General features: G+C 37.5%; 1 protein-coding gene across 8 annotated transcripts in view; it reads right to left on the bottom strand.

Annotated features, from left to right (window-relative positions):
• Positions 1-750: 750 nt before the first annotated feature.
• The window catches only part of RAB3IP (RAB3A interacting protein), a 42296-nt gene continuing 31138 nt past the window's right edge, over positions 751-11908 (bottom strand). For 7 of the 8 annotated variants that reach the window (XM_083365118.1, XM_083365114.1, XM_083365115.1 and 4 more), the window contains 7 exons: positions 9212-9289; positions 8106-8309; positions 5872-6000; positions 4122-4234; positions 2499-2598; positions 2332-2401; positions 751-1145 (listed from right to left, as the gene is read on the bottom strand). In XM_083365118.1, coding sequence (XP_083221244.1) covers positions 1063-1145; positions 2332-2401; positions 2499-2598; positions 4122-4234; positions 5872-6000; positions 8106-8309; positions 9212-9289 — 777 coding nt within the window. In that variant the 3' untranslated portion in view covers positions 751-1062. Of the gene's footprint in view, positions 1146-2331; positions 2402-2498; positions 2599-4094; positions 4235-5871; positions 6001-8105; positions 8310-9211; positions 9290-11908 lie in introns of all 8 variants that reach the window. The other variant, XR_014492781.1, reaches the window with a different exon arrangement.

The raw sequence follows: 11908 nt of genomic DNA, 5'->3' as shown, positions 1-11908 counted from the left end.
CAGAGTAGCAACCTCTGTAATGCATACCAAGCAGAAGATAAAGCTCAGAGTAGAAATAGAAAAGATCAAATCTCAGTGTTGGAAAGAGAAGTAATAGTGAAGTTAATGATTTCAGAGTGTTTCAGTCATGGTCAAATAAAAAAAGGTGATGTATCAATAAGGATGTTTGGGATCTCATCAGTATTGACAGTAGCAAATGTCTACTCAACAGCTACTGGTGTGGGAGCTTTACTCTGGCACAAAGGCGAATGTGATTTAATTTTTATTCAAAGCGATGAACCTTTTCCATGCTGTTTTTTTCAACAGAACTTCCTTTCTATTCATTGACTAATCACACACAAGAGTCCCATGGTCCTTAGAGAATATGTTTCTGTTTGATTTCCCAACAAAGCAAATATTGTAGACTTGAAGAGAAAAATACTTCAAATAATTTTAAATTTTGCTAAATAGAATCAGAAGATGAAAGCATTCATAGACATTCAATATTCTGAAGGCTAAATCAACAGTAGTTGATATTATTTTTTAACTCATCTCCTCATCTTATTGCAAACAATTAGCTCTTAATGAAAATGCATGCCTTCAGTGTGCACATTTGCTATATCCCCACTTGCACTAATTCATCACCGTTTATCCAAAATAATTTCAGGCCCTCAGTTATTGTTTTTTTGGTAAAAACAATCACTTTCTTTCATACATTTTACAAACTACACATTTTTAAAAGAACGTTTCAGACCCAGAAAAGCTTCAAGTTTAACCTTTTATTAAGCTGAAATTTTATATTAAAAACTCTCTCTAGAACACACGAAAATGCACATAAATCTTGAGCAGTGTTTCACCTGAATTTCTCAATCATAAGTTATAATCACAAGTATACCTGAAAATTCTCTTGCCTTGCCAGCTTTATAATCTCTTGTGTAAAATTATTCTGTTGAATTACAAGTGTGTGTAGTGCAATCTGCACATAATATTGGACCCATTTCAAAATAAATAGACATGGATATAGAACCAGCTCAAATGTATATACAGTTATGGAAGTTCATGCAGGCACCAGAAATGCTGGAGTTACAGCTCCTCCCTGTAATAGCCAAGTTTTGCCAGCGACATCTCTTTCCTCAGTTGCATGACTTCCCAAAACATCTGGTCCACTGTGCAAAAGAAAAGGAGATGTTGTGGGGAAAAATGCTTATTTCAAAGTTTCCAATGAAGAAAGATAGTTAGCAATGCCAAATCTGAGTTTTCAGATACTAAAAGCACTATTTAAATATAATACAGCTTCTGAGAAGCACTGACTGGAAAAAAATATTATTTTATTTTAATATATTTCATGTCTAATCACTTTTGATTACATAGCTTATCATTCAGTTCAAGATTTTGCGGGTGAAATCTAATGACACATCAACCATTACCAACTGCATTATATTAATTATATTTTTCCTGCCTTAAAATCATTTACTTAATTTGTTTATATAAAAAAATTCTTTACTTCAGAATCTTGCAACCGTTTAGGTTTGGGTTTTTTAGATGCACCTACAAGGACTCAGATAAAAACATCTAAATTTCAAAATCCACTACCTTAGTGTAAAGACATTAACACAAAATTAGAATTAACAACTATGCATACAGATATAAAAAATTATGACAGATTACTTAACTGATGTTTAACGATTTAAGGATGAACATACCAAATAGCATGCAACATTTTTCATATAATATAAAAATATTGAGACCATGTAAAATAGATTTTATGTGACAGTGCAGTGATGATGCTTACATCTTTAAAAATGTTTTACCATTTTTAAAATCAGTTTGCATGCCTGAATCTAACTTTTAAATAATTTATGTAATTTAATCCCCAAGTGCAGTGCAGATATGGAATATTCACAAAAGGATCTAAAAAACTAAGAGAATAGGAAAACTGCTGTATATATATTCTCTGTATGCCCAATTTAGAAGAATGAAACACTGTTTTCTATTTTTCTTACCCCACCCTCTCTTGATGCAGACAATCTGTCACAAAAACCTGTGGATATATTTATATGAAACTCAATGATTGTCTAGAAATTAAAAGCTTAATGACATATTATTGCCCCTTTGAAATTTGCACAGATGACTGTCAGCTTAATTATGAAAAATAAATTCTTCTTCCTAACTGCATGCCATATGGGCATATAAAAAAGCAGCAAAGTAAGGAGGTTTTAGATGCAGTTCCAGAGGTTGTAGGAACATTAGAACTTTCCCCAAGTTCTCGGTTTATATAGCAAAAATACACTTCTATCAGACATGGCCAAATTTGAAAACCCAGAACTTGCTGAAAAAAACATATCAGCTTACCATCCTGCTGTTTCACTAGCCCCTGCTGAATATATCGAATGTATGTGAAGAAATTACATACTGATGTGATCTGTACAAAAGAAGGAAAATAAAGAATTAGAATTCCACATATTCAATTACTTGCCTGATCCAAATATACAAATCATGATTTAGAGCTCAATACTTACCCTATACCTACAGAAAGGAGAAACATAATAGTAGTTTCCTGAGTCCCCCAGCTTGATTCGATGCTTGCAGGATTTACTTTGTCCACTGAGAGCACATTTTCTGTCAACAGAATGGAACAGTTTTAAACGATGGGCTATGATTTAATTTGCATGAATACTTAATTATGGTATAGTTGATTACCAAAGAGCCTGTCATCTATTTTTACACCACTTTGATAGAAATTATTGTAAATTATTCACTGATGTGCTCAGTTTTTACAATGTTTTGTAAAGTGCTAAACCACACAAGTAAAATTTACAACTCCAGAGAGAATTGCCCTTTGCAATGGTCTTTGCATTTTTTTTTAAAAAAAGTCCCCCCCACACAAAAGCATCTCAACCATTCCAGACTTAAGATCTCTTCACTTTGTTGTGGTTTAGCATCTCTATGGTCGTGATATCTCTATGGCCTAGTATAATATATGAACTTGGCCACAATGTTACTTGTGAAGGTAGTTTGATGCTCATCTATTGCTAGTTACCTAATGATAAGAAGTGCCACTTGAAGAACTACTTGAAGTCAGCTTCTGATGCAATAGGAGGGCCGTGGGGGGAATGAGAAATGAGATCAGTGGAAACCCTGATCTTCTTTATGCCATAAAAAATGGGTATTTAGTCAAGATGGTGTGTAATTTGTAGGGGCGAAAAGAGTAAAAATGTAGAAAGCACAGTAAAATATGGAGACAGGAAGAGTCACTCCTTGCTTCTTGAGCCAATTAACTGTCAGGTTTGCAGAGCCTGGGATGTACAAAGCTTCCCTTCCAAGTACTGGAGCACATCAGATGCCTGGTAATAGTCTCAGGCAACTAGCAAAACCAAGAAGATAATCAGTGTACATAAATGTGCTTTATAACTCCTGCATGTCACTGCCATTATTTAATGCAGATGGTAACAAAGAATTATTTTTTGGAGATAAAACATCAATATTTAAAGTAAAAGGATGTCGTGCAAATATTAGAACATGTGCCAGTATCTTCATCTATGTATTTTTGTTATAGGTATTGCCTTACAAGTAAAAGAACATGGATACCACATAAAATATCAGAAAGTGAAATTAGAGTCTAGAAAGTTGGGTTTTTTCCATAACATAATTATTAAGCGTACAAAATATTTATTTTCACAATCATAATTTGTCATTCAGCCTCAGAATCACCACCAGTAAATGTTACTACTGCTCCTGATTTTATTAAGAAAAGAAAGTAGACTGAGCTATTAATCTAAACCCCATAAACTAAGTTAGGACTCTGAGATTCGAGGATAGTGATTCTCAGAGTACTTAGAGTTCTAACTTATCTTATGGGCTTTTCATGAATAGCCCAGTCTATTTTCTTAATCTCTCTCATGGCACATCAACTGCCTTTGCCCTGGTAATATTTGCAGGGGCCACAACTTTCCCTCTCTGTACAAAAGAAAATGGAGATCCATGGCTTGCCGAGAAAGAAGTAGGGCATCCTGTAGCTTTCCATGCAGCATTTATGGAGTTTCTGATTTGGCGTAAATCTGTTAGTCATTTCTTTCTGGCTGCCAGAATGAAACCCAGCAACATATTCCTGGTACCGTAAGATCCTTTACACTACAACGTACTTGGGTCCTCCACATTCAACTGCAGAAGCTTTTACAAATCGAACAGGCTGCAGACCAACAGGCTCAATGCTTAATGTATTGTTTTCTACAGCTTCCAGGACAGCAGAAGCCAACTGAAAATAGACCAAAAAGAGGTAAGTACTAGTTTTCCCAAGGTGTTTCCCATGCTATGAGCTCTAGCTGGAGATACTATTAATTTACCTGTGAGAAATGAGGTGTGTACCTTCAATATTTTAAATCAGTGTTTCTCAATCTTGGCCTTTTAAAGATGTATGGACTTCAACTCCCAGAATTCTCTGCCAGCATGGCTCCCTGGGAATTCTAGGAGCTGAAGTCCATATATTTTCCAGTGGTCAAGATTAAGAAATGCTGCTTTAGAAGCACAGGAATGAAAATGTGAAAGATATATCTAGCCGCCCCCGCCCTCTCCAAAGCTGTATTAGTAGCAGAAATTGCATGAAGGCTAGACACTATCATGGTTCTTCTCATATAAACCAGAACAATACAGGATATAATACAAAGGAGCAAAACCATACAATTCCTTAACATAAGAACCAGCTTTAGATTTGCATTGCAAAGGCAAGGCAGCATTTTGGTGGCCATTATTATTGGGAAATTTCACATTATTTTCTTCCACATTTTTATAGGCAGGGAAGAAGATAAAAGTTTTAGAGTTTAATTGCAATTCTCATTTGTTTCTGGCTTTTAGATGGTGGGAAAGTACTACTGAACTAGATTGGATTATCCCACGCCCACCCCACAAACAGAGCTCAGATGTCATAGGTCCCATTTATGGATTATGATACAAGGTTAAAGCATTCTCAGTATATTTCATATATCAAGATAGATAGCTTTCAATTTGAAAAACTAATGAACATATCAGCTTTTAAAGCTAATGGAAAGAAGAATAGCAATGTTGAAGAACTGCCCGGAGGTTTTTGGTTTAATATATAGCTAATTCTGGGTTCATAAGATTAGAAACCAATGCAATATCTATATTCATTAGAATAAGATTTTAGGATCAGTAAGATCAATAGCAAATTGTAGTACAATATGGAAAAGAAAAGGAAAGAAATGTATTATAATCTGGCAAAATTAACTGAAATATTTTCCATTAAAACAGTTTGCAGTTTAAGCAAAGCAGTTATAAAGTAAAGTTGGGAGTGTGCTTATGATCTTACTTCAGCTTTCCTTTACTTTACAGTCTTGCTGTCATAAATATGAGGACTGGTTAAGTTACTTCAGGATCAATAAATGAGGCAATCACTAATCAAGGACTACATGTAGATCAGGCATGTCAAACTTGCGACGTCACGTGACATCGCGCGACGTATCGGAGCTTTTTCCCCATTGCCAGCAATGGGGTGGGCGCGGTTTCGTGAGGCGTCCGGCCCACGGGCCGGCAGTTTGACACCCCTGATGTAGATTGACTCCTTTAAACCATTTATCAACTGAAACTACTCAAAGGTTAAATATGGCTGCTTTGAAACCCTCAATAATGAATCCAGAAGAAAACTTTTCTCATGGAATAATATGTATGACCTTAACTGTGAAGTGGTTCAGAGCTACAGTATGTGCAATACAAACAAAATTAATCCTACCTATAATTCTGTAGAAATGCTTTGCAGGTAAAAGAGGGAATTTTGCACTTAATTGAAGATATCAAAGTATTTGGTGGTGGTTGTTTTAAAGGCCTTCCTTCATATTACATAACCAATCTAAGCATCATTATATGTTTTCAAAGCATTACCTCACTTTTTGAGAAGGTTAAGCATGGAAAGATATCCTCCTCGTAGATTTTATTGAGAAAAGGGCATGTCCTGTCCATGGTAGGATCATCTTTCCAGGATCTGAATTCATTGTATAGAGATATATCAGCCTAACATTGAAATAAAACAGGCAAAATGAGAGCCCAAGTCTTCATTCAAGAATCACACTATACCATAAACCATATTGTACCAAACCATAATCAACAAATAATACACATTACACAGCACTTACACTTCAGTGATAACAAACTGTGGACAGCAGAGCTTTATTAAGAACTCTGAATCTGGCTTCCGGTTTGCATGCACGGTGCTTTCTGACGGGCAGGAAGAGCTCTGTCCCTGCCGTCCAATCCTTCTTCATTGGAGGACCCTGAAAAGGGTCAAAAGTCGCCCTGGAGGGGCGACCACCGCAAGGAGGCCCTCCTGTGATCGTGGAAGGGCGGCAGCCCTCCGCTTGAATCTGGAGCAGCTCCTTTTGGCCCGAAGAAGAAGAGACTGGCCATCAAGATGGCCGATCATTAAGCTGTTCCCTGACAAAAGCCAAAAGCACCATCTAGCACAACAAAGCTATCTGGAGGACCTGGGTGAGACCTTACCTTTCTTATCCCCCTAACTGCCTGCCTGTGAGACTTTTCTGAAAATTTTCTTCCCTTTTTTTAAAAAAAACAACAGCATTTGTATACTTGGGGAATAACATTTTAAGCCTTAAAACGTGGAAAGAAAAAAAAACTACCTGATTAAGCAAAGAAATTAAGCAATCTTATTTCTACTCATTAAAAAGCTCCTATTTTTGTGGGGATCTATTACCCTATCTTCTGTTTAAGATGTGAATTAAGGAAAAAAGAATGGACTAATTATTAACTTTACAACTTATTCTATATGCTATTGATGACATCTTGTGGCTAAACCTGGAATTCCAAGTAAACCTTTTGCTTATTGTGAGAGCTGACTGAATAACAGAGCTGTCCTTGATACTATTTTCAAAGATAAGTGTGGGAACACCTGGCACTGAAAACAACTTTTAGGAGCATTGGAAGTGGAAAATTATTGACTCTTATTAAAATAACCTCCATGGAAGACTTAGCTGTAAACACCAACGAAATGGATGACTATATCCCACCACTTAACTACAAATTGATATTGGACACAATCTTGGCTATAACTGAGCAAATTAAAGCCAACTGCGTAGCAGTTTCAAGGCACTAAACGGCAGAACGGGACAAGGCAGACTTCCCCAAACTGGTATCCAGTTCAGCAATAGCTATGTTGATTGGGAATTCTAAGAACTGAAGTTCACATATTTGAAAAATATCCAGAACAGAGAAAACTGAACTAAAGTATGTTATTTGTCAACTTCTGCCTTTGGTTTCTTAATATTCACATACATATATGCCATTGTTCATCCTTCATTTTTTCTTTTTTTGATTTAAGAGATATGTACTAGTGTAAGCCAAAGTAGCACCATACTAAAGAAGTTAACAATTTCTGGGACTATCAATATTTAAACTACATGGCAAATATATGCTCCATCTGCTTAGGAAAAGTACACTAAAAATGCTCAGTAAATTTCTAACTGGCTGTTGAAAAATAATACAAAGAAAACTGGATGGTTGAAAGGAATGAAATAGTGATGGTATAGTTGGCTGGCTGATACAACAATGGGATATCTCTTGAACACAGCATATCAGTGAGATTTTTCCAGTTGCCATTAATTTAGTGCTTTAATTCTATTACTTTTAAAAAAGAGATTCTATTTTCTTTATCTACTTTTTCTACCAGAATTTACTCCCAATTCCATCCCATAAAAACCTGACAACAACTAGCTTAATATAGGAAGAAGCCTTGTTAAGCCAATGAAACTAAAGGCTAACCCTAAATTAAATTAAATGTGCAGCTGCAACTATATCATTTAAACCATAGTCAGGTGGGGGGGGGCAGTTATGAGTTTCTCCTCAATGTAGCATTTCCTTGTATGTAGATAAAACTGAAACAGGGAAAATCTGTTCCTGTCAAAATGCATTCACATGAATATAGCAACAGGTCTAATAAGTTATTATATATAGACTTTTCTTTCAAACAAACATCGTTACTGAAGTTTCAGTTGCATGTGGCAGAAGAGGGCTCAAATCATAACCAAGGACTTTCTGTAAAAGCAGCCATAATTTTTTGCAATCCCTGAACTCCATATTTCACCACAACCCAATTATTAAAATACCTCTTTGCAGTCCTTTACAATTGGCTGCATCATGTTAACTTCCTGGTTATTGACACCTATTGCACTACTTGTACTCTTGTTCCTTGTGTGGCCTTTTCTGAAGACTGTTTTCCCACTAGACTGAAGCTCTTTTGTTGGTGAAGTTGGAGAAGTAGATAGCACTAATGCTTTCAGAGCTGCTACTTCAGCCTGAAGTATATCAATCTAAATATATATCAAAAGAAAAATGTGTTAGAAACATGCCATACTGCTTCCTAGACAGCAAGATAAAATACTATTGTGTTTTTAAATTTATAACAAGAGAAGACATGGCACATTGCCCTTGGAGTTATCATTAAAAGGTGCATGTAAGTATAAGTTTCACAATTCATAGCCGATATGTTTGAAATAAAAAAAATTGCAACCCCAGAAAAATCAAGATTTCAATGCATAGGTAGCAAACTAGCAACAAGATTCATTTTGAAGGGCAATTAAAATCTGATACCTTTTGAACTTTAATGTATTATTCTGTATTCATGAAATATTTGTGTATAACAGTGATATAGTTATGAAACATTCTTTTAGTATGACATGCACACACACACAAACATATATATTAAAATATTTTGCTTGAGATAGGAAATATAATCATAGAAAGGAGAACTATGAAAGGGACACAGTTAAGGGCTATAGTAGTGATTTATTTTGCTAGGAATTACTTTAATTTCCTTATTTTTAACTTTTGCATTCTTATGTTACTTAAAACTGCAAGCCACTCAAGAGTGTTCAATTTGAGCCAAAAAAGCAGCATATGAACTGAGCAAATAAGTAAATAGATTGATTACACTGATTATTTCAGCAGTGAGTTGAATCTACCAACTTTGAATACTGATTTCGTTCTTTATGCAAAATAATCATCCCAAAAATAAGAATCCTATTCTCAAATGGTGAGAATACAATTTCTCATCAATTCCTCTTTAGATTGTTTTGACACAGAACCAACAAAACTGATTTTTGAACTCTGTACATTTGAAATGCAGTTGGGAAATCACAAAAAAGAAGCATGCATAGAGAGAAAGAGACAAATTTTGTAAATACTGGCTATAATATCAAGAATTAGAACTCACTTTTCCTTGTGCTTCTTTCAACTGTTTTTCTGCTGTGGCCTGCTTTATGTTAGCTTCTCTCACCATCTTATGAGCTTCCTATTGAAAACAAAGCTTACGTGGTATAATTACTTAACACAGATTTACACTATATATGTAAAATAGGACCCAATATATTCATTTTTAAAATTCTCTTTTATTTTACTTTTATTAGAAGCATTAGACAAAAATAAGATTTTAGATCTTTTGGGTGATTGCAATTGTGATGATATAACTTCTGAAAAACTTATAGTGCACTTTTAGGAACATTACCCATGCCTTAAAATTAATGAAGTATAGCACAGTAATTGGAAAAATGAATCTAAGCAAATTTAAACAATCACTTAGACTCAGTTACCATTGAGAAGCTAACTATGAGAATATCATTCTAAAATCAAAAACATAAAATTGAATAACATCATCTAAGCTATGGAGAAATTTTCTTCATTTTATAATAATAATAATAATAATAAAGTTGGAAGGGACCTTGGAGGTCATCTAGTCCAACCCCCTGCTCAGGCAGGAAATCCTACACCATTTCAGACAAATGGCTGTCCAGTCTCTTCTTAAAAAATTCCAGTGTTGGAGCATTCTCTGCTTCTGAAGGCAGGTTGTTTCACTGGTTAATTGTTCTAACAGTCAGGAAGTTTCTCCTTAGTTCCAGATTGCTTCTCTCTTTGGTTAATTTCCATCCATTGCTTCTTGTCTTGCCATCAGGTGCTTTGGAGAATAGCTTGACTCCCTCTTCTATGTGGCAACCCGAGATATTGGAATACTGCTATCAGGTCACTCCTCGCCCTTCTCTTCATTAAACTAGGTAAAGGTTTCCCCACACATGCGTGCTAGTCGTTTCCAACTCTAGCGGCCAGTGTTCAGCTCCGTTTCAAAGCCGAAGAGTCAGCGCTTGTCCGAGGACGTCTCTGTGATCATGTGGCCGGCATGACTAGATGCCAAAGGCGCACAGAGCGCTGTTACCTTCCCACTGTAGTCCCTATTTTTCTACTTGCATTTTTACATGCTTTCGAACTGCTAGGTTGGCAGAAGCTGGGACGAGTAACAGGCGCTCACTGTTACGCAGCACTCAGGATTCGACCCGCCAAACTGCCGACCATCTGATCGACAAGCTCAGTGTCCTAACCCACTGAGCCAATTCCAGCAACCGTTCCTTATATGTTTTAGCCTCCAGTTCCCTAGTCATATTTGTTGCTCTTCTCTGTACTCTTTGTAGAGTCTCATCTTTTTTACATCGTGGTGACCAAAACTGGATGCAGTATTCCAAGTGTGGCCTTACCAAGGCATTATAAAGTGGTATTAACACTTCACGTGATCTTGATTCTATCCCTCTGTTAATGCAGTCTAGCACTGTGTTGGCTTTTTTGACATTGCTGGTTCATATTTAAGTGATTGTCCACTAGGACTCCAAGATCACTCTCACAGTCACTACTATTGAGCAAGGTACCACCTATACTATACCTGTACATTTGGTTTTTCTCGCCTAAGTGTAGAACCTTACTTTTTTCACCATTGAATTTCATTTTGTTAGATAGCGCCCAGTGTTCAAGTCTGTCCAGATCCTCCTGTATCTTAAGCCTATCTTCTGGAGTGTTGGCTATTCCAGAATATGCAATGTTTGAATATGCAATGTTCAGAAGCACAAACTGTAATGTATATAAACACACATGTATAAATGTTATTAACAAGTTATAATCGTTTAATACGGTGAGGTAACATCACTGACAGGAGAACACGCGGGAACTTTGACAGCTGTCAAAGTTCCCTGCCAGAGCGCAGGCGCAGCCATTTGACAGCTCGCGGCTGTCAAAACACAGAAGCCGACTCACCACGCGGAGAAGAACTGTCAAGACACGATGGCAGTGATTGGACCAACCAGACGCGGCGCCAAAAGACACGAACCTGATTGGTCTACACTGACAGCCTCCGGCTATAAAAGCCGGACAAGTTGTACTGTTCTTTGCCCTGCTCTTAAATAAATCCCAGTTGGTTAACCTGTCGTCCAGAGTGGTCCTTCAGCCACTTCACTGGTGACGAAGGTGGGATCGCTCCGGAGCTGAAGTCACGGCCGAGGTAGGGAATTCCCGGCCAAAGAACAGTCACTGGAAGTTTTAACTTCCGAACGGAGCGAGACCAGGACCGGACGACATGGCCAACTTCGGGTGTGTGAGGGAATTCAATACCCGCCATCTGGAGAGATGGCAGTCACACCTGGGGCAGGTCGAGGGCTTCCTCCTCGTCAGTAAAATTACCGACGACCGAGCGAAGGCCGCCGCCCTCCTGTACATCAGCGGGCCCCCGGTATACGACACCGCCGTCGGGCTGTTCAGCCCGGTGCCCATCACTGAAGTCTCCTACGCGGACCTGGTCGACCAGCTCAACAAACACTACATGCCAGCTCGCTCAGAGCTGTACTGGCGAGTTCAATTCGCCCAGAAGAAGCAGCGACCGGAGGAGCCCGCAAACGACTTCATCGCAGGGGTCCGGCACGCCGCCCGTAACTGCAGCTTTCCAGACCTGGAAGACCGCATCCGGGACCAAGTGGTAATAGGCTTAAGGGATGAACGCCTCCAGAAAAAACTTACATCGAAGCCCGACATGAGCCTAGCCGAACTTACCCGAGAAATAATGGCCTACGAATACAATCACAAGAAAAAACCGACCACA

The sequence above is a fragment of the Vipera ursinii genome (assembly GCF_947247035.1).
Source record: "Vipera ursinii genome assembly, chromosome: 6".
Classification (NCBI taxonomy): Eukaryota; Metazoa; Chordata; class Lepidosauria; order Squamata; family Viperidae; genus Vipera; species Vipera ursinii.
Note: the sequence above shows the minus strand (reverse complement) of the source record. Positions and strands in the feature narration are given on the sequence as shown.